Source organism: Trichosurus vulpecula, chromosome 4, assembly GCF_011100635.1.
Source record: "Trichosurus vulpecula isolate mTriVul1 chromosome 4, mTriVul1.pri, whole genome shotgun sequence".
NCBI classification, from domain to species: domain Eukaryota; kingdom Metazoa; phylum Chordata; class Mammalia; order Diprotodontia; family Phalangeridae; genus Trichosurus; species Trichosurus vulpecula.
In genome coordinates this window covers 106,891,007-106,915,135 of record NC_050576.1, presented here as the reverse complement: position 1 = coordinate 106,915,135, position 24,129 = coordinate 106,891,007, and the positions used below count along the sequence as shown (strand labels likewise).

Genomic DNA, 24,129 nt, shown 5'->3' with positions numbered 1-24,129 from the left:
GAAATTATAAATTTGTTTTCATGTCAATTGTTGCTATGGAAGTTACTGATGTCACACTGTCAGCATTATGACTATCATATCGTCTAAATAGGCAGAAAACCTGGTTGCTAGTAGAAACTCCAAGGCCAAAGTCACATAGCTTTGGTGCCTTTTAGGCTTTATGAAGGGGTAAGTGGATTAATCATCCAATTGGATTCCATTTTAATATTTCCTCATGTATTTCATTATTTCCTCTAGGCAATTGTCAAGTGTTGCTCTAAACTGATGAGATCTCTTTTTGAGTCTGTTTTGAGAGAGCAGGTAAAGCAGCAGAAACCACTTGGCAAGGATAGATGTCCCAAAACATGTTTGAGTAGTTTTATATAAACTGGAAGGATTCTTCACAATCTTATTTTACTTTTTCTTCAGGGCACCTCCATGACTCGTAATAGCTCACAATTAAATAGAGATGGACATTTTTTTATGTTATATTATATTTTGTTTATTTTGTTAAACATTTCCCAATTACATTTAAATCTAGTTCAAGGGATGCACCTCTGATTCTAGTCCAATCCACATCCAACACAGGAACCAGAGATGGACATTTTCCACATTCTTTTCTAACAACTCTGAGGGTGATTGCTCCCATTCTGTAGCTGAGGAATCTTAGGCTCAGAGATGTTTGTGATTTGCCCAAGATCGTACTAGTGGACAGTAGACCCAGGCCTCAGCCGAGATCCTTTGACCCTTAAGTTCAAATCATTTGATTTGGCTTCTCTACAGTACAAGTTAAGCACAGGTTCATTGTCATAATTCAACAAAAATACATGTCAGAAACTCAAAGACCAGTGGTTTTTTTCTGATGAGAATTCCAACCATCGATTACTAGTTGCATCTTATGTTGCTTACACTCTTTGAATTACTGAGGCTCAGAACGATTAAATGACTTGCTCTTGGGTCACCGAGGTAGTCAGAGTCAGTGAGGCTTTGATCCTAAATCTTCAAAGCAGGCCTTCCCAATTCCAAATCCAGTACTCTATCCTTGACTGCCTCAACAATGAACATTGATCAAATGTCTTATTTATTTTTAAACCTTTACCATACGCAAGGCATGTGATAGCCTAAGAGGGTTTAAAAGCCAAATGAAACAATTCTTATGTCCAGCAGCTTTATATTCTGACAGTAAATAAGAGATAGAATAGGGCTGGACTTGAGATTTCACTGATTCAGGAAACTCTCAGGTGACAAAATGCCCTTTACCAGTGTAGACTGGTACTTTCTTTGCACCGCAAGAGTCTCAGACAATTGTTTGGAGCACTGAGAAGTTAAGTGACTTGTCCAGGATCATATAGCCAGAGGGAGACTTGAACTTAGGTCTTACTGGCTCCAAGGTCACCTCTATTTCACCATGCTGCTTCTTAATAATAATAATAATAATAATAATAATAATGTTGAAGTGAGATAAAAAAAAAAAACAGCCAACACCTGACTTCAAAAAAGAGAAATGATGAACCTGTTGTCCTGAACTACGGGCTCATTATGCAAAATAGCTCATAAGATTTTTTTTATTCTTTCTTGTGTACTATGTTCCTCCTAATTGGACAATGATTGATAACTTATGAAGGCAAATCCTTTTATGGTATGTAATTGTCTTGCAGTGATTTTCACTACAATGTTAAAATGCTTTGTAATCTGGTAAAAAGAATTAAGTGGATGAATGCAATAAATAAACTCGAGGTGGATTTTTTTTAAAGCGTTGCTAATGGTTTTTGCTTTTTTTTTCTCCAGGTTTTTGTTAAATGGGTAGAGATTTTATTTCTCTGATGAAGGGATTATCTGAATAAAAGTGATTGAACCTGAAGCTGAGGAGTTTGGAACACTGAATCATGACTTGTATAAATCTATATAAATCAATTTCTGTGCCAGGGAATGAATAGCCAACTTCATTCAAATGCCAATTCAGCAATTACAAAGTCTGCTGGCAGTTAATTAAAAGCTACCATCTCATTATATTCAGAGGTAAATTACAAGTGTGAAAAACACTACTGTTCAGAATCACTTACTGTCCTATACTTTCTTTAGAAGGTCAGAAATAAATAACTTCCATTGAACTAACTGAAATTTCTCTCTCTTTCATATTTAATTAGTTTCTTATCTCTCTTTTCAAAGCTTGAATCTTACTTGAGGTCTGTAGGCAGTTATGGAAATATTGAGGTGTTAGTAATTTAGATAATTTCTAAGGAAGATCTTTCTCATACTAATTTGTTAGGAAAAGTTAGAAGTAATTAAACAATATAATATTGGGAGGAGGGTCACTTCAAGTTCTTTGTCACTGGCAGCTAATAGGTGATAGATGATTTTAGTGTATCTTTGTAAACTGTGATTGGCCACTCCCTCATGGTGAGTAATAATTTTTTACAGCAAGACAGAAAGAATGGCCATTTCATTTGCTGCCTATATTCTTGCTGAGGTAGGATAGACAAGTTAATAAACATTCTTTTGGGTTGATAATTTTTGGTACTTACTTATAAGACTCTCTTAATTAATTGAATGTTTTATTATTTCAAAGGTTCAATGACTAAAGAAGAAGGCCAAGTTCCCATTGGCATGGTGGATGTTAAAAATCTGACAGACAGTGAATTGCAGGAACAGCTTATCAAGCATGGATATCATCCGGGGCCAATAATATGTACGCATACAACAAATACAACAGAAATTAGGGACTAAGGAAAAATTTTATGTCAGAGAGAGAGATTTAATTTCTCCATCAATAACAGAATCAATATACAGAACAGGGTTATATAGCTGTGGGACCAACTGCATTTAAAAAAATGTATAACATGATATAAGAAACTGAATCATAAAATTTTATTATCTAATATTTCATTATATAGCAAAACTTATTTTAATAACTTCAATAAACCAATCAATAAACATTTAATTAGTGCCTACTATGTGCCAGACATAGCTAAGCTCTAGAAATACAAAAAGAGGCAAAAGATAGCTCCTGCCTTCAAGGAGCTTACAATCTAATGAGGGAGACAATATGCAAACAAATATATACAAAACAAACTATATACAGGATAAATACGAAATAATTAATAGAGGGAAGGTACTAGAATTAAGAGGGGGTAAGGAAGGCTTCCTATAAGAAGTGGGATTTTAGTCAGAACATAAAGGAAGCCAGGCAAGTCAGTAGTCGGAGCAGAGGAGCATTCCAGGCATTGAGCACTGCCAGAGAAATTCTTGAAGCCAAGAAATAGAGTGAGTAGAGTAGCCAGGAGGCCAATGTCCCTTGATGGAAGAGTATAAGTTGGGTAGAAAGTGTAAGAAGACTGGAAAGGTAGGAGGGGGCTAGGTTATGAAGGGCTTTGAATGCCAAGCAGAGCATTTTGTATTTATTCTTGTAGGCAATAGGAAGCCACTGGAATTTATCAAGTAGAGGGGTGACATGATTGTACTTGTGCTTTAAGAGAATCACTTTAGTGACTGAATGGAGGATGGATTGGAATGGGGAGAGAAGCAGGCAGATTAACCAGTAATCTCTTGCAGTATAATCTAGGCATGAGGTGATAAGAGTGTTGGCAGTGCCAGAGGAGAGAACAGGGCTGAGTATATGAGAGATTTTGCAAAGGTGTAACCAACAGGCCTTGGCAACACCTTGGATATTGGGGAGGGTGGAGGGTGGTGAGAGATAGCAAGGAGTTGAGGATGATTCCTAGGTTGGGAGCCTAAAGGACTGGGAAGATGGCGTTGCCTTCTACAGTGATAGGGAAGTAGGAAGTGGGGGAGGGTTTAGAGGGAAAGATAATAGTTCTGTTTTGGACATGTTGAGTTTTAGATGTCTATTGGACTTTCAGTTCAAGATACCTGAAGGACAATTGGAAATGCAAGGTTAGAGATCAGCAGAGAGACTGGGGCAGGATGGGTAGATTTGAGAGTCATCAGAATAGAGATGGTAATTAAATCCATGGGAGTTGATGAGATCACCAAATGATGTAGTATAGAGTGAGAAGAGAAGAAGGCCCAGGAACAGATCTTGTGGGATACCCACCTGTTAAAGGGCATGATCTGGAAGAGAATCCAGCAAAGGAGACAGAGATGGATTGGTCAGATAGGTAGGAGGAGAAGCAGGAGAGGTGGGTATCCCAAAAACCTAGAGAGAAGAAAGTATCAAGGAGAAGAGAGTGGTCAGCAGTGTCAGAGGCTACAGAGAAGTCAAGGAGAATGAGAATTGAGAAAAGGGTGGATTTGCAAGTGAGAGATCATTAGTAACTTTGGAGAGAGCAGTTTCAGTGGAATGATAAGGTTAGAAGTCAGATTGTAGAGGCATAAGGAGAGGAGAGAAAGTGAAGGCACCTGCTGTAGATGGTCTTTTGGAGGAGTTTAGTTACAAAGAGCAGAATAGGTAAAGAACAATAGTAGGGTTGGAACCGTCAAGTGAGGGGTTTTTCAGGCTAGAGGGAGACTAGGACATGTTTGTAGGCACAGAGAATGAGCCAATAGACAAGAAGAAATTGAAAATAAGTGAGAGAGTGAGGATGACAGAAGGAACAATCTGTTGGAAGAGATGGGATGGAATAGGATGACTTGAAGAAGTAGAGGGGTTATCCTTGGTAGAGAGTAAGGCTTCATCATGTGAGACAGGCATGAAAAAGGTTACAGTGGCAGAAGGCACTTGGGTGATGGGAGATGAGGAAGAGGGGTGAAGAGGGAACTCATGACAAATGGCCTCTATTTTTTCTGTAAAATATGAAGCAAGGTTCTTAGCTGAGAGTGTGATCGAAAAGGGGAGCCATGGAAGGTTTTAGGAGGGATGAAAAGGTTTGGAAGAGCTGCTGTGGCCAGTGGGATAGTAAATTGATAAGGAATAATTTAAACTCTCTCAACTTTCTCAGCTTCCACAAGACAGGTTTATGAGGATAAACTACTACAGTTGTTGACATATTCAAGTCCATCAACACAACATAAGGTTAAGAAAACTGAAGAGCCACATCAGGATCTGGAAAGTGAGGAAGATAAAGGTACTATGGTTAATCTAAAATTCATATGGCTAAAAATTCTTGTTTTTAATGGAATTGTCCAGAGCAGTTCATGTATCTTAAAATATTATGCAATATTGTCCCCTAAATACCTTTTCTGGGGGGCCAGTTTTCACTTAGGTCCTCCAACAGATCATGAAAATCAGGGGCCATTTTGTTGTTCAAGGATTTGGTCCTACAAGGGAGAATTATGCAACCGTAACCATTTGACAGCGTTCAAATACCTGAAAAAAGAGTTTGTTTACTTATGAACTGCATATCATCCTAATAACAATACCAAACTTGATAGTTGATTCCTAAAGCCAAAATCTACTGCAGGCAAATTTCAGAATCCCTTAAAGATAGCCAGATTATATATCTGATAAAAAGTACTTAAGAGAGCCGCATGAATTCAATTTATCTTCCCTTATCTAGACTCTCATACATGTTGTGTCACTGTCCCAGACAAGAGCTGCTAGGTAGTCTTTTTGGTAATCCTGGAATTTGGGGATAAAGGATACTCTTTGGAATTCCCTGATGTTCACTTGTAATGCACACCCTGTCAGAAGTTCCAGAATTCCCTTGTAGAACTTCCCAATTTCAAAGTCTTTAGCAGATAAACCCAGAGGTCCCAAAGCATACCTTTCAAAGCAATCAAATTTAGGAACTATGATAGGCAAATGTGTGGGAAGAGAGGATCTGATATAATTCCCTACTCCTTTCTAGTTTAGCAAATAGTAAGAATGCTTTAAGCCACTTAAAGATCTACTGTTCTCTTCTGTCTCAGGAAATGGCACTGGGTACTAGAACATCCCCTAAATTACATGTAACGCATGGTTGTCCCTCCCCCCTCCAACAAATGCAATTAATGTAAGATACTTCAGTTATCTTATGATGGCAAAGGATTTGGTGTCTCATCACAGTCCCAGCATTTTTTGGAAACCTTAAAGTTCTATATAAATGTTAGCTCTTATTATTCACAAGAATACTTCAGGGCACTATGATGGCCGCTCTAACAACTTTCCACAATAATCAGATAGTGGGACCTCAAAATTTCCATTTCCTGTAAATAGCAGCCCAAGCAAGCTACTTGTTAGCAATGGCCATTAGGCAACTGCTCTCCTATAAAGAGAAGCTCCTATAAAGACAATCATTCAGTTTGGCTTAGTATCTAAGAGAGAGCAGTGATGGGCCTTTGGGACCTCTTCCACCAGCAGGCACTGGAAGGCTTGTATTTGGTCAATGATGGTCAATGAAAAGAATAAACTATTCGCATAACCCAGTAGGCTAGGACAATCAACCCTTTTCAAAATACTAATCATAATAACAATCTCATTTTTAACTTGTGAGTGAGGAAATTGGATTTGGTAATTAGTGTCCATTCCTTTGATAGCTTTCATGTTCTCATCTCAATTTTCATTATGTTTCCCATGATTAGAGAATTTTGACGATATCGTTTTGAAGAGAAGCATCAAAATCTCACAAAGAACAAGACGACCCAAAAAAGTATGTAGCTTCCTGATTTATGAATATTTTACAAATAATTAAGAATGATAAATTGCAAGTCACTCTACTAACTATCAGGAAGAAAAAGTATGTGAAGTATGTGTTAAAAAATGGTATTTTGAGTAGAGTTCTGTTATACAAAGCTATTTCCATGCTCTGGAAGAATATTCATAGTAAAACTGCCATTCTTATTGTATTTAAATAAATTCTAAGCTGGGTATGGTGGTGCCTGCTCCCAGGAGGCTGAGGCTAGTGAACCTCTTCAGCTCAAGAGTACAGAGCTATAGTCGGCTAGGCAGGTCCTAGCCCACTAATGTCTGTGCTAGGTCCAATATCACTACGGTGTGGCCACCTGTCTGGAGCCAGTCAAAGTACCTACATTTATCAGTAGTGGGATTGGGCCTGTAAATGGTCGTTGCATATCCAGCCTGCTTGAATTAAAGAGACCCAGTCTGTTTCCCCACCCAAAATTTATTGAGCAAAAAATATACAGATGTAGTCACAAGTTCATATCTATGGAACAGTCATGCTGTTTAATGGGAATGTTCGGGTTCAGCATTTGGCCTTTCCACTTGAATTATACTGGCAAATTTTTCAGGTGACAACAGATTCTAGGAAGGTGGAGGCAAGTAGCAGTCAAATGAAGAGGAGCGATGGAGATAAATGGCAGGTAGGTCAGCAAAGGGGCTAGTAGATTAGTGAAAAACAGAAAAAAGGGCAGGCAATTAGCAGAACCAGGAACAATAAAATGGGCAGTGGAAAGAAGGAAACTCAGAGACTGGAATATTAGGTACAGTTAGAGTAGAAGTCACAAATATGGATAGAATTGCATTTATCCTTCTAGCTACTGTTGCTTTCACTTATTCCTGATTCTCCACAAACCAGACACTCTGAGCTCCATGTCCTAAAGAATCCATACAAACACACTAATGTACCCCCAAAAAAGTTGTGATTGTTCCAAATGGTTTTATGTATTACCTAAAGTAGTTACTTCTTCAGTGTTGCAGAGGATCTGTGATTTCATCAGTGTGAATATTCTTTCTTTTCTTTGGGAAGGAAAAGAAAAACAGAAGATCACCTCTGTACTACAATGAGGCACCAAAATGGAAATTTAATGGAAGTTATGATTACTTTCTTTCCTTTTTAAAAAAATCTACTTAACCACAATCTTAGAGATGGAAGAGATTTCAGATTCAAGCTATACTCAAATCATGAATATTCTCTACAACATCTCTAGCCTCCCTAACTGCTAGAAAACCTCTAAAGTTGTGGATTATGTCATCTTTAATGAAACTCATTCCATTTTAGGATATATATAATTGTTAGAGTATTTTTCCTTATGTTACTGAAATCTATCCTGTAGCTTCTACCCTTTGGGCCTAATTCTGTATTCTAAAGCCAAGTAGAATTCAGTTCAACATTTTAAAAATACCTACCATAGACAAGGTATTGGAATATGTAGAGGAAGTAGTCTCTTGCATATGCCAACCCTTTGACTATGTAGATCTTGAGTTTCTGATTCTCCAAACTAAACATCCTCACTTCCTTTACTGAGTCCTCTTTGGCGTGGTTTCTAGCCACCCCCATTTTGGCTGCCTCTTCTAGACAGGCTATAGTTTATCAATGGCCTTTACTAAAAGCTCTCCTCCCCAACCCTGAAACAAATTTAATATTCCAAATGACCAGAGTAAAGTCTCCATTCTGGACATCATATACTTACATTAATGTAGTCACAAGTCATGTTAGTTTGGGTTCCACATCATATTTCTGGTGTATTGAGCTCGCAAGTCTTTTAAAATATATATAAATTATCTAGCTACATCTACCCTATTCAACACTTGGACAGTTGATTTTTTAACCCAAGTGGAAAACTAAATTTATCCCTTTTAAATTTCATCCTGTTAGCTTTAGTCTACCATGCTTTACTGCCATGATGGTTTTGGATTGTTTGTTTCATCCAGTGTATTAGTAGTCATTCCTGGCTTTATATTGCTCACAAACTTAGTAAATTTGTCATCTCTGGCTTCTTCCAAACAACAGACAATACTTTTGTATATTATAACAATAGGTTCGTACTTAAATATAATTTAGATTTATTGAAGTAATTCTGATGTCTTACTAAGTTATTTTAAAAGATATTTTACTAATGAGTTGGAGGGGCTCATTAAACAATTTTTTCCATTTATTTAATCTCTGTTCTGCTTTTCAGCAAGTATTTTTCATATAATTCATCTAAATATATTTCCAGGAGAAATTGGCAATCTGTGTTGTAAAAATATCTCAGGTGAAATAGATGCCTTTCATCTTTCAATTTAAATATATTTTGAATAATCTCAGTTTAAATCAGCAGTCTAAAGAAGTAGGTAACCTGGAAGTTATGATGGGTTAACCGGTTTTGAATTCAAAGATCTTATATAAGCCATTCTGATTTAATCAAGGACCTTAAGACTTGAGAAGAGATGATAAAAAGCACCTCACTCTTCCTTGCAGAAGTGGAGGAATGTGGGTGTAGAACATTGCCTATACTGTCAGATTCTGTTGGCATGTATCATATTTTTGCTGAACTACAGTTTTTTTCTCTTTCTTGTAAGAGATGGCTCCCTGGATAGGAAAGGATGTATTCAGAAATGAAGATTATGTAAAAAATTATATAGAAATACATTTAAAAAATAATACGGGACCTTAAGATATCTGTTAAGCTTTAAATTTGAAAGTAGCTACAGCTTACTCGAAGGTGTTATTTTAAAAGTGATAGCCAAATATATTAGTATACTTATCTAATGCTATACACTTCAATTTCTCAAAAAACCCTCGCTTAACCCATACATCCGCACTGGCTATTGTCCAGTATCTAGCCTCTCTTTTGTGGCTAACCTCCTTGAGAAGGTCTTCTAACAATCAGTGCCTTCACTTCCTTTCCTCTTACTCTTTTCTTAACTCTCTACAGTCGAGCTTCTGATCTCTTCATTCCACATAAACCGCTCACTCCAAAGTTACCAGTGATCTTTTAATTGACAAAACCAACGATCTTTTCTCAGTCCTCATTTTTTTTTTACCTCTTTCCAGGCTTTAACACTTTAAAAGTCATGCTTTTCTTTCCTTCTTTTTTTTTGAGGGGGGGATGCAAAGCAATTGGGGTTAAGTGACTTACCCAAGGTCACACAGCTAGTGTGTCAAGTGTCTGAGACCAGATTTGAAAGTCACGCCTTTCTTGATGCTCTCTTCTTTCTAGGTTTCCATGACACTACTCTATCCTGGTTCTCCTACATATCTGACCATTCCTCTGTTTCCTTTGCTGGATCTTCTTCTAGGTCTTCCCCACTAACCCTGGGTGTCCTATGGGGCGATGTCTGGGCCCTCTTCTCTTCTCCTTCTATACTATTTCTCTTGATCTCATCAGGTCCTATGGACTCAATTGTCATCTCTATGCTGATGATTCTCAAATCTACTTATCCAGACCTGACCTCTCTGCCTATACCCACTCTTACATCTCCACCTGCTTATTAGATGTCTCAAATTAGATGTTCTGTAGACACCTTGGACTCAGCAGGTCCAAAACTGAACTCATAATCTTTCCTCCAAAACCCTCCCCCTTTTCCAGATTTCCCTATTCCTATCGAAGGTAACAGTATTCTCTCAGTCACCCAGGCGCACAGCCTCATCTTCAGCTCCTCACTTTCTCTTACTCCCATATCTAGTCTATTGCCTAGGCCTATCAGTTTTATCTTTGCAACATGTCTCAGTACTTAGCCCTGTTCTCTCCTCTGACACTGTCAACAGCTTGGTTCAGGCCCTTTTACCCAGAGCCAGAACTATTGCAGTGGCTTGCTAGTTGGTCTGCCTGCCACGAGTCTCTCCCCACTCCAGTCTATGCTCCTTTCAGCAATAGAATAGATCTTCCTAAAGCCCAGGCTCACTTACGATAAACTCCCATTCAGTAAACTCTTTGGCTGCCTATGACCTCCAGGATCAAATATAAAATCTTATTTGGCGTCCAAAGTCCTTCATGACCTGGTCCCCTCCTACCTTTCCTGTCTTCTTACAACCTGTTCATCCCCAGGTACTCTCTGATCAAGTTTCACTGGCTCCTTGTTTGTTGAACCAGGCACTCCAACCCCAGATTTCACGCCTCTTAACTGGCTGTCCCCCAGGATTGGAATGCTCTCCTTCCTCATCACTGCTTCCTGGCTTCCATGTCTTCCCTCACGTCTCAGCTGAAATCCAGCCTTCCCTGATCTGCCTTCATGCTAGCGCCTTTCTTCCGTTGATTGTCTTCTGTTTATCCTGTCTGTAGTTTCTTTGTACCTAGTTGTTTCCATGTTGTCTGCCATCAGACTGTGAGTTCCTTAAGAGCAGACTCTTGCTTTTTTCTATAGTCCCAGTTCTTAGCACACAGTGCTTGACCCATAGTAGGTGTTTAATAAATGCTTACTGAGTGAGAAATGGAATAATACTTAGTAGTACCTCACAAAGTATTTGCATTTCTTTGATCAGGGCACCAGTGAATATTATTTTCTTATTTCGGTAGTTATATAATAGAATTGAAATGACTTTGAGATTAAGATCATGTCTGTAAATGTCCACTGAGTCAGAGAGGCAAATGCATCCACTGCTTGAAATGCTGACCCTGGGAAACATGGTATAATTCATGCATCTTGATGGCTGCATTAACTGTGCTCGAAGGTAGAGGACGATGGGCTGGGTCCTTGAGCAATAGGTCATCTCCTCCACCCAGGCCGGGATGCTCATGTCTCCTAAACATGCCTTGTTCTTTCTTACCTCTGTATCTTTGCTTTTTCTTCTTTCAGCTTGGAATGTTTTCCCTATTTTTATCTACCTATCCAAATATCACACATGTCCAAAGTCCACCTCTGTGAAGACCTCTAAATATAACACAAGACAATATAATATAACTTAATATAACATAACACAATAAAATAATGTAACTTAATACAAGGTGTTCCTAAAGTCTGGACACATACGCAAAAATGCACATTTTCAAGAAAGGAAATGAATGAAATTTTCAACATTTTATTTAATTGGAATAGTAACAAACAACATCTTCAATATGATTTCCATCATTTGTGATGCAAAGGTTGATTAGCTTTGCAAGATTCATGTGAACTCGATGCAATAATTCCATGTTACTGTCAATTTTCCTATGTGTCCAGACTTTAGGGACGCCCCATATAAGGGGGCAGCAGGGGGCAGAGCGAATAGAGTGCCAGGTCTAGAAAAGGGAAGATTTGTCTTCCTGAGTTCAAATCTGGCCTCAGACTGTGGGACCCTGGACAAGTCACCTAACCTGTTTGGCTCAGTTTCCTCATCTGTAAAAATGAGCTGCAGAAGGAAATGGCAAACCCCTACAGTATCTTTGCCAAGAAAATCACAAATGGGGTCACAAAGAGTCAACAACAATGTAATATAATATAGCATAACATAATAAAATATAACACAATATAATATAATACAGTTCAATATAACAATGGTGAATATAATATCTTCGCATAAAAGTGTGTGTGTGTGTATGCATTTTAAGAGGGAGAGAGCATTGAAAACTAGAGGGGAGTGTAAGACCTCTTGCCAGCATCATCAGGACCCATGAAGTGGGCGTCTCTGCTTAGCCTTCAAGTCCAGGTAACCCACCAATTGGGGGAAGCGCTTGAAATAATTATGGAGGTACTGGCATGTGCCGTTTTATTCATGTCTCCATGACTCCTCACCCGCAACAATAGTATTGAGACTACTCAAGCCTGCCATTGTTTCTTTCCTCTTCTAGTTTCCCAAGGGAATTATTGGCCTTTTAGGGGCAATGTGAATTTATGCGTCCCTATTCATCATTATTCATCCATATTCACCATTTATCTTTCTGTAGGAATGAGTATAATATGGCCATTACCATGGAAACCATTGTGGCAGGCATTATCTATCTACATAATTCCAATTCCAATTCACTGACACCTGCCATCCTGCGTAACTCTTGTCCGTGTCTTCACATAGGTTTGCCACAGGGGAGCCGTGTCACAGGGGAATATTAGTGGAATGCTCTGGCCATCCACCTCTCATCCTTTGCCTTCTCCACGTGACCGGTCCATCTTTTCTTCCTATCGTACATTTTTTTCTTTGATATCTTTTACTCCCTTCTTTTTTGAAATTCCCATTAAAAAAAGAAAAATGCAAAAAGTAGGCTGATGCTGTCTCCTTCTGCCACCACATTCATGGTGGCAGAAGGGCAGGAATGCATACAGAGGTGCTAAGAATCCTGGTTCTTAGACTGTTAATAAACTTTAACTTCACAGTTGCTACTCTAGAGGTGCCATAATTTATCCGATGACCAGTATAGACAGAAGGCTGGAGGAGGTACCAATCTTGACATTCTCACTATAAATGAAACCAGAAGAAAGAAGAAAGTTGCAACCAAATGGAATGATGGCTCACAGGTGGTCCTTGGAAAGAAAGGACTTGGTGGAGTTAATCTTATTATATACCCAAAAGCAATGAGAAACATTAATGCATGGGATATTTGGTTATCTCATATCACAGTATCACTAATATCTATATGTAAAAAAACCCCATAAAAATAAACATAGTTTATGCACCAGTATTAGTTATTGAGGCTAGAGAAGAGAAATTCTATGACAAATTCATTAGGATCCTTCAAAGTCAATCAATACACACTCTGATAGTTGGTAACTTAACGGGGGGAGGGCAGCAAAAATATATATGGGAAATCATGGCTCAGGAAGAAGGAATGAGAAGATAACCTGTAGGCTACACAGAAGCCTCATGAATATTTTCTTTTAAAAAAGTAGTCACAGGACATGGGAGCATCAAATAAAATTACCAAAAAGAAATTAAATAGACTGCATTTTAAAAGCAGGGAGGAGAGTTGTTATTTATGTGAGTTATTCCTGAATCAGCTCTCTGTGTATGTCTTTTTGTTGGAGTAAAGATCAAAATGAGTAAAAATCAAGAAAGAGTTACAAGAAAAGGATATGGAACACAGTTGAAACAATTCAGTACTGAACTAAACAACTATTTGACAAAGAAAAAGAGATGATGGACAACAGAAATGACGTTGAAATGGATTATAATAATCTTATGTGGAAAGTGTTATTTTGTTTTGTTTGGACCAGACCTGTGATTTCAGCAGTACGAGGAACTCTTGGTGAATATTTTCTTCTTCCAACGCAGATCTAGACTTTGAAACCTGCACAAGTGATGTCATGAGGAAAAAAGTTATTTTTTAAACTAAATCTATGATTTCATTGGTATTGAGAGCTCCTAGTAAGTAAAATCCCACCATAATTGCTACTTGTCTTTAGAGTTGGAGGAAGGGGACTAATATATTTTTCTTTTCTTCTTTTTGGAGGCAATTGGGGTTACGTGACTTGCCCAGGGTCACACAGATAGTAACTGTCTGAGGCCACCCACATTTGAGCTCAAGTCTTCCTGACTCCAGGGATGGTACTCTATCCACTGTGCCATCTAGCTGCCTCTTTATGCTCATGTTTTTCAATTCAGTGGTCTCCATATGGCTTTAGAGAGTTCAGGACAAACTAATCTTCAGTTCCTTTCTAAATCTAGTCTTGTATTCACAAATGCAATCATTTATAAGGGTGAAGACTAGCTGCATGTTCTTTACAAATTTGCAGTAATGGCCCAAAACTCTGAGAAAAACTATTAAGTGTCTAATGGGCAGTTGAGGAATCATCTTGTCTTCTCTGAGTCAGAGCTCACTCTTTGCTGAGATACTATAGAATTCAAATACTTGATAGGAATTCTGTAAAATTGGTACTTCTTGATTGACAGCTTCCAACCAGCATACTCCAAATGACCTAAAATGTTTATCTGTCTTTCTCCATGTTCTTCTAGTAACTTTCCAAAGACATTGAGGTCATCTAGACATGCCAATGTGTCCGTATAGTTCATTTCTCCATAAACCATAGAAAAACATCAAGTGTCACCAAGATGGTTTGCAGATTACATAAAACTAGTAAAAACCGAAGAGATGAAAACTGTCTTCTCTTTACCTTCCTCTGCCTTAGGTATGTAGTAGTACCTACTCTGCAAATCCAGTAATGAAAACCACTGGCTTCACAGCAGACAGTCCAGGACATCTTACAGTCTTGGAACGGTAATCCACTTTGGTTCTCTTGTTAAAATTCCGTTAGTTTACTCTACACACATTCATATTTTACTCTTCTTTGTCTGTACCACCACAGGTGAAACCTATGGACTGCTGGATTCTGTGATGATAGTATTGACCAATAGTCTGCGTATGATTTTAGGATTTGTTGTCCTTAGACTGTATAGATGCAATGACAGACTCTTCAATTTTTTGAAATCAAATTTTTCATTTTGTTCTAGGTTCCATACTTGCTCACACCATAGTTGCTTCACTGATTCAGACATAAATTCTGCCTTTCCCAGGAGGACATCAGTCCTTTCCTGAGAATATTTCTGACTTGGGCCTGTGACTTACCTGTAAAGCAGGAGGTCTATACACAATATTATCCATAAGTAAAACATCTTTTCCTAATTTAATGAAGTTTTTCATTGGTTTATAAACTGGCAAGCTTTCTCTGCACTAGGGCTTTCACTTTCTAATTCTGCTTCTCTTTAGAGGGAGAAATAGTGATCAATTTCCCTATAATCACTGTATCAGAAATTTTTGAATGATCATCTATACCTGTTACACCACAAAAAATTACAGAATAGACTGAAATTTATATTAATCACCACATATATCCCCAAATCTTATTAGCTCTTTTCAGTATTTTTATAAGGTCCTTTTTTCTCTCCTTTTTTTAACAGTCAGGGTCTACCCCTATAATTACTCCTTTGTGTTTTTTATAACTGTTGTTTCACATCACTTTTTTTAAAAATTTGGCCTCAGTTTTGCTCAAATCTTAGTTAAAATTGTATCCAGTAAATCAATAGTGCTAAATACAACAACCCAATGCGAAGTGTCATACAATAACAAATCAGTAAAGAAATATGCTAATGCAATCAGTAACCTAAAGTGCTATTATGGAGCAACAGAGAAGCCACAACCAACAATTAGCGCATGAAAAGGCAAGCAGTGTCAGTGAAATCAGTGCTCCATACAAATAGGCAACAATATTATCAATAGTACATAATTTTAAGTAGTATGGACTATCAGCAGAGCAATACCCCTGTACGTAACAGGCATGATTCATTAATAATCAATAGTGTTCACATGCACAATGTACTGGCAATCCAATGAAAAACTGGGTAAATTATGAGAGGGTACAATCCCAGAGAACAAAAAGATTTTTTTAAAGTATCACTCAGTACTAGAAAAAAATGTCATGATGAAACATGAAGAATTAGAATATAAAGTAAATTTATTTTTTCATTAAATAAAAAATATAACTAGGAAAAGAGTATCTTTTGGCTTAAAACACAACAAAACAAATGACTCATATACTCATACATTCCTAAGACAAGCATCCCCACAGGTGACTACATCTTGGCTCCAGGATATCAATGTTTCCTATAGTGCTAGGATCTTATCGTTTAGCTCATTGCCGCTTCCATCTCCCAGATGAAAATATGGAAGCCCTAAGGGCAGCAAAGAAAGAGAGGAAGCCAACCCTGAGCTGTAAGTTAGAGAACCCATGTATCTTGATATTATGTAACATGCTCCCTGCTTCAGCAGCTCTCAGGGCAGTATAGTTTCCTTTATCATAGAGAGGAAGAACAAGGTATATCAGTTCTGTTGATATATCTCACAAATTCTGTTCTGCCTCTTTCCCTCTATGGAAATATTTTCGTCCTTTGAGTCTCCCCAAAGATGAAAAGGCTCTGCAGAAGTATGCAGAAGCTATACCACTAAATATCATTATTTTTATATTTAGTCCAGCAATCTAGTCTGTTGGAATTTTTTGTGTCCCAGATCTCACATTCAACACATTAACTATCCCACCCACATTTTGTGTAATCTGAAAATTTCATAAACATGTCATCTTTTCTATCATTCAAATCACTGATAAAAATGCATAAGAATCCTAGATCCCTGGGCCTCTCCACTAGAGACCTCCTTTCAAGTTGATCTCAAGCCAGTAATCACTACTCTTTGATGTTTTTCAACCATTTCCAAATCTACCAATGTGTATTGTCTAGCCCACGTATCTTGTGCACAAGATGTCATGTTTTGTTAACTGATTGGCTGAAATCTGGGTAAACCATTTACCTCACTTCACCCATGTGCCACTTTAGTAGCATTATCAAAAATAAAAATGAACTTAGTCAGACATGACTTCTTCTTGATAAAGCCATGCTGGCTCTTTGTGAAGACTGCTTCCATTTTTAGTTGTTCACTAAGCATCCTGTTAAAGGGCACCTGGAGACACAGTGGGCAGAGCACTGGGCATGAGATTCATCTTCCTATGTTCAAATCTGTCCTCAGACACTTAACTAGCTTTGTGACCCTGGGCAAGTCACTTAACCCTGTTTACCTCAGTTTCTTCATCTGTAAAATGAGCTGGAGAAGGAAATATCAAACCATTCCAGTACCTTTGCCAAGAAAACTGCCAAGGGGTCACAAAGAGTCAGATACTCCTGAAACAACTCAACAACAACAACAAAAATAATTCCAATAATGAAATTTTTATTTCAAAGAGTATTGATACTTTATTTTTCAAAATTTATTTGCACAATTCCAAATGGTTCTGCAAATACTTATACCACTTCAGAGTGCCAGCAACAATGTATTGGTGTGCCTATCACTCTACAATCTCTCAAACATTGACCACTTTCATTTTTTTTTCATCTTTGCCAATTTGCAAGATAATTTTGTGAGATTGTGATTTTCATTTCTCTTATTATTAGTTATTTGGAACATTCATATAATTATGAATACTTTACAGAGTTGGAATTATAAAGTACCTAGAGCTCTTTTGAGGGAGGATGATTATTATTATTTATAGTAGCTGACCTTCATATAGTGCTTTTTAATATTTGCAAAAATTAGATCATGAGCTCCTTGAGGGTAGGGAAGGGCTAAGTTTTTGTTTTGTTTGGGGTTTTTGTGGCCTTTCTTTGTATCTTTAGCACTTAGCACAGTGCCTGACACATAGTTGCCACTTAATACACATTTATTCAATATCTAATTTGGTCTTTACTATAACCCTCTTAGGTAATTACTGTGGTAGGGCACTAGGTAAAGGAATGAATAAAACACTAGGCCTGGAGTCAGGAAATCCTGAGTTCAAATCCTGTTGCCACAGACACTTACTAATGGTGTGACCCAAGCCAAGTCATTTAAGCCCTATTTGCCTCAGTTTCCTTAAGTTTAAAATGAGGATAATAATAGCACCTATCTCCCAGGGTTGTTATGTGGATCCAATGAGAGACCATTTGTAAAAAGTGCTCAGCACAGTATACAGTAGGTGCCATATAAACACTGGCTAGTTGTTACTATCCCTTTTTTATAGACGAATAAACCGAGGCTCAGAAAAATTAACTTGCCTATGATGGACAGTGTCAGAATTGGGATGTGACCTCAGATCTCTGCTGATACCAAGCTCAGGCCTCTTCCCTACATTACAGTGCCTTGAATTCACCAGGTCTGGATTAGAGCCAGAAATGAGTAGAATATAGCATTCTGTACTTGTTATGAGCACTTCAAGTGTTGGGTGTTATCAGTTGGGTTGACTAGCACTGCTCCATCCATGTTGTAATGTTTTAATCATTATCAGTGAAGTATTCTGAGGTCTCCATGTCTCTATTATCTTCTCTCGTTGGACATGAAGCCGTGTGCACAAGGTTGTGACACCCTCTACTTCTCTGCTGTCATTCAGATTATTTCTGTTCTTCAAGCTGGCGAAATGTCTCTTTTACCAGACACTCCTCTTACCAGTTTCTGGGTTTTGTGCTGGGTCCTGAAGGCTTAAAAATCAATCTGATATATATCAGGGTGCTCAAGGATAGATTTCCCTGATGGAAATGAAGACCCTCTACTGTTTCCTGGGCATGGTTAACTTTTCTAGACAGTTTGTTCCAGGCTACTTCTAGCTTATGGGGCTTTTCTCATGGTTCCCTGTTGCTAACAACTAACTTTATATATCCCTTTAAGGTTTGCAAAGCATTTCACAAATGTCTTCTTTTATTCTCACAAAGACGGTAGGAGTTAGGTGCTATTATTTTCCTGAATTCAGAGATGAGCATACAGAGACAGACAGAGCTTGAGTGACTTGCTGAAGGTTACCCAGCTAGTAAGTCTAAGTTTGGATTTGAACTCAGATCTTCCTGACTCCAAATCCAGTGCTCTATCCACTGCCCTTAAAAGAAGGAGCCATCCATCTAGAAAGAGCCGAATGACAACGGGCATTCATGCCAGCCTGGCCATTGTCATCCATCCCAAAGTCAATCCTCTTCTGCCCAGAGATTGATATGCTCCATTTTGAATATTAAGTTCAGACTTGAGACAATGCCAGGAGAAGAGGGGGGGACTTAAACTTGAAATTGCTTACTGATTCATCAGTCAGCAAACATCTATCAATGCCTGCTGCATTCTAGGCTTTTCATCCTGACTCACTAGGAAAACAAGACAAAAATGAGATTGTGCCTGCTCTCGAGAAACTTAAATCCTATCAGGAGAGACCGTGCACACATCATAAATACAATGTGATGTGTGAGAGAAGGCTCTGCACTAACAGAGCAGGGGTGGGGAAAAGCACCAGGCAGATGGTAGGGCTTATGCTGAGCTTTGAAGGAAACCAGGTTTTTTTAATTAATGCCTTTTTTTTTTACATCACCATAATTTCCCCCAGTATCTTTCACCTTCAACAGTCATCCCATATAATGAATAATATTTCTTGGGGAAAAATGAAAGAGAAAAGGGGAAAATTGATATAACTTGTCAGTACATTGAAAAAATATGTGCAACACGCCACACTTATCGACCTTTTACTTCCACAAAGGGATGAAGCGGGGATTTTTCTTCTTATCTCTTTGAAGTCACGCTTGTTCTCTGTAATTTCTTAGCGTTCACTTTTAATTTTTTGTAGTTCTTTCCATGTACACTACTGTAGCTATAGTACAAATTGCTTTCTTGGTTCTGCTTGCTTCACTCTGCATCAGTTCACGTAGATCGTTCTATGCTTCTGTGTATTCTTCATGCTCTCATTTCTTTCAGTATAGCAATATTCCATTATATTCGTGTACCACAATTTGTTTAGCCATTCCCCAGTGTTTATTAATGATATTAGTCTACAATTCTCTTTTGAGTGCTTTATTCTTCCCTTGTTTAGGTATTAGGATTATATTTATCTTGTAAAGGGAATTTGGTAGTGTAGAATAGTTTGTGTAGTATTGCTAATAATTGTTCTTTCAAAGTCTGATAGAATTCTCCTGTGAAATCACCAGGTCCAAGAAATACTTTTAAAAAATTTGCTTTAGTTTTGCTTCTTTTTTCTGAGACTGCAGTCTTTTGTCCATTTGGATATTTAAAAGTGTTCCTCTGTTTCTTTTGTGTTCTCACCTTTGAGTTGGTAATCAACTGAACTGGACTTGAACTAAGGCACAGCATCTAGCTGTGCAATGTAGTTTCTTCTGATTCTTTTTGTTCTGATTTTGTTGTGATTTCACTTGGTCATTTGCTGTTTCGCTGATTTGATTTTCTGACTTCTCTTTAACCTATCAGCTGAAAGTTTATCAATTTCAAAGAACTAGCTTTTAGTTATATTAATCATTTCTGTAAATCTTTTTCTTCTAATTTCTATTTCTCCTCTAGTTCTTTTATGTTTATTTTAGATATATTTAACTTTTTACTTTTAAAATACATATTCAGTTCATCAATCTTCTTCTTTTCTGTTTTTTTAATCTATGTTCATAGGGATATAATTCCCCCCCCCAAGATTGTTGTGGCTGCATCCTAGAAATTTTGGTATGTTTCATCATTATCATTTTTCATATTGTTTCTATGATTTGTTCTTTGACCTCCTTATTATTTAGGATTTCATTGTTAAGTCTCCATTTGGGTCTCTGTGTTTTTCTCTTCCCTAAACTGATTGCTATTTTTATTTTGTTATGGTCTGTAAAGGAGAAACTAGAGATTCTAAGAGGCATGAAGGTGGGAGATGGAGAGTCCTGTGTGAGGAACAAGAAAATCAGTTTGGACTGAAGAGTGCATGAAGGGGAATAATATATAATATGACTGGAAAGGTAAGTTGGAGTCAGGTTGTGAAGGGTTTTCAGTGCCAAACATTGAAGTTTGTATTTGATCCCAGAGGTAAATGGAGTTCATTGAATAGAGTCAGTTGAATCCTTTAAGAAAATCCCTTTTGTGGTCCTTTGTAAAAAGAGGAATTGGAGAGGAGAGAATCTTGAATTGTATCAATTAAGCTATTTCAATAGTCCAAGCAAGTGGTAATCACCTGAACTGGACTTGAACTAGGCCTAACTAAAGAGATGGGGATTAATGCAAGAGACATTGTGGAGATAGAAGCAGTAAGACTTGGCAGCTAATTGGATATGTGAGGTGAGAGATAAAGAGAGAGAGAGGAGTAAATATAGCCTCCTGCCTTTAGAGAAGCCAGAATGGAAGCCGACAGGATGAACTGTCAGTCACCAATGTATTCTGATTCAAGGACCATTGGGGGCTTTGGAAAAAGACAGTTTCCTTCTCTCATTCTGAAGAGGGGATGGTGACTGAAAATCCTGCAAGGGGAAGAATTGAGCAACGGGCTAGCACATGACTAGCTAAGAGAACTAAACGATGCAGAGCCAATAGGAAAGGCTAGCTATTTTTATTTGCTAAGAGATAATGGTGATGCTTCTCCTCTCCCCTTTGCCACCTCTTTTCTCTTCTAGGGAAAGCAAATACCCACTCCAGCTCTTTGTTTCTTTACAGTTTGATCATTTATATGTGTTACTCACTAGTATTAAAATAAAACTGGTTTAACCAAAGGACTGGTAGTTGGTGTGTATTTCATTTATTCAAGGGCAGTGCAGAAAGGGTGAGAGTCAGCTACGCATAATGCAGGAAGGAGACTCTCTTGTTTAAATTGCCAGTTTCTTCTCTGATGAGTGCTCAAGAGAACCAGAAAGATTTTTATTGATAAGCATTATTATAATTCCTGATAATCTTGGAATTAAGATTAAATCATGTGAATTTGAATTGTTCTGAGTTTCCCTGGGGACAGTTGTGCTAACACTTGTCATTAGGAGAAAAGAGGCATGGTAAGAAGTCTTCTCCCTGAGCTCCTCAGAGGCAGTTGGCCTTGGGCCGCTCTCCTCCTAGGGGTCCTATCTGCCCCTGAGGGGGAAGTCATGCCCACAGGGACACCTAAGGGAAGAGCTGGGAAAGAGTAGCTTCACCCACGTGAGAATGGGAACCATCTGAGAAGAAGCAGTTAGCTTTCCTGCTAAACTAAACTGCTCTAGTCCTGTGAATGGTTAGATAAGGATGCCTCTGAACATCCCAGGTTGCTAGATGGATGGTGGTACTTTTGGCAGAAATAGGGAGCTCTGGATGAGAGGAGGGCTTAAAGGGAAAGATACTGAGTTCTGTTTTGGACATGTTGAGTTTGAGATGTCCCTGGGACATCCAATTTGAAATATCCAGTAGGACTTGGTAATGCCAGGCCTGAGCTCAGAAAAGAGACTAGGACTGAAGGTAGAGACGTGAATGTCACTTATGTAGTGATGATAATTAAGCTCATGGAAGCTGAAGAAGTCACCGAGAAAAAAGTGTGTCATAAGAGGGATCTTTGGGTGCACCAACAGAGGCGCAGTAGAAGATGGTGATTCAGCGAAAGAGACTGAGACAGAGCAGGTGGGAAGAAGAACCCACAGAGCAATGTCCCGGAACCCCAGAGAGAGAGGTTCTGCAGCAGGAGAGAGAATGGGCGACAGCGTCAGATGCTTCATGAGATTCGTAAAGATGAGGGGTGAGGAAAGGTAATCAGATTTGGCAATTCAGAGAGGGCTGAAAACTCTGGAGAGGGCAGTTTCAGATGGATTATGCGGTCAGAGGTGGGTTATAAGGGTTTGAGATGGAGTGAGAGGGGAAAAAGTAAAAATAAGTAGATAGCTTAAAACTTTTTTCTTTTTTTATTATGAATTTAATCATCAACAAATATTTTAGTATAAAAACAAGAAAAATAGATGGCATATGAACCTTTCTTGTATACAGCTTGTTTTTTAAGTATATATGAAATTTAACAAGGAAGTAATAAAATTGCCCTGGTTTTGTTCCTTTGTGAACTTAAATTTTTTCTGTGTGATTGTTAGTGTTTTATTGGTTCTCTCTCTGTCTCTCTGTCTCTGTTTCTGTCTCTGTCTGTCTCTCTGTCTCTCTGTCTCTCTCTCTCTCTCCCCTCGCTCTTTTATGTTTCTACCCCAACACATCACCTTATCTCCTACTCACCCCTTGTAAAAAATATCAAACCAACAAATCAACACATCAGTCATATCTGAAAATTTATATGAAATGTAGATATCACGATGCATGTGAGAGCTGAGGATGGTCCTCAGCTGTAAACATCCCTCACCTACCAGTAAGCTAATTAAAGGTGAAGTACGTATAAGGAAGCCATAATGTGTATAATGATAAAGGAATCCAAAAGGAGAGTCACACTACCTACATGTCCACATTCAACCCAAGCTGTCTCACATCTGCCCCAAGAGAATGATTTTCTACTTGGTGCAGGGGTGGGGAATCTGCAGCCTCCTTGGGTGCAGCATTTTGACTGAGTCCAAGTTTTACAGAACAAATCCTTTTATTAGGGGGCTTTATTCTTTGGAGTTTGGATTCAGCCAAAGGGCTACACTTGAGAGCCTAGAGGGCCACATGTGACCTCGAGGTTGCAGGTTCCCTACCCCTGGCTGAGGAATGTTTTGATTCGGTTCAAGTTATTCATCTCTCTCTCTCCTATAAATCAGCCTCAAATTGGCTAAGGAATGCTCAAGGTCACATGAAAGGTTTGGGATTCTCCTGGTAGAAATCATGACTTTGTTGTTTCCCTGTGCCTCATGCTGCAAACTGGATGCATCTCCTGTTTTTCTCAAACCAACCAGTTTCCCCAATCTCACATCAGTAATGCAAGCATCAATGACACAGCAAGGATTAGTGGCCACTAATTATTTTATATGGAGGCAAATAGACAATACAGTAATCAGGGAAAGAGAACAAAAGGGTAGAAGGGTACCTGTTGTTGGATGTAACAGTGACCAGCAACAGGTCCTTCTAACCACAAGAGGAACTCAAAATGGCTTTTCTTTTTTAGCCTGCAGCTAGGGAGTGAAGTGGATAGAGCACTGGGCCTCAAATCAGGAAGAACTGAGTTTAAATGTAGCCTCAGATACTTACAAGCTTTGTGACCCTGGGTGTTAGGGGTCCCTGACCAGCAAGGACCCCAATCTCAGTACGCAATGATGAGGTGGAAGTGAGGGAAGATGCAACTCCGATCTATTGGGAGACATTATCCAGTTTTATAGGGTTTTGCACTGCAGGAGCAGAAGCAGGTGTTCAAGGGATAAGGGAATGACAGCATGGGAAGATCAATATCGGGTGGGAAGAATCTGAATTGTTGTAAACTATGATTCCTAGGAGCGTATGGGAAAAACTAGGGCTGTAGTAAGGTAGTTTCCA

At 38.5% G+C, this 24,129-nt stretch overlaps 1 protein-coding gene across 1 annotated transcript in view; it reads left to right on the top strand.

Annotated features, from left to right (window-relative positions):
* The first annotated feature begins 2,553 nt into the window (after positions 1-2,553).
* LEMD1 (LEM domain containing 1) overlaps positions 2,554-24,129 on the top strand; it is a 39,181-nt gene continuing 17,605 nt past the window's right edge. Inside the window, exons 1-4 of the mRNA XM_036757507.1 lie at positions 2,554-2,668; positions 4,878-5,003; positions 6,439-6,506; positions 7,971-7,973. Coding sequence (XP_036613402.1) covers positions 2,554-2,668; positions 4,878-5,003; positions 6,439-6,506; positions 7,971-7,973 — 312 coding nt within the window. The remainder of the gene's footprint in view (positions 2,669-4,877; positions 5,004-6,438; positions 6,507-7,970; positions 7,974-24,129) is intronic.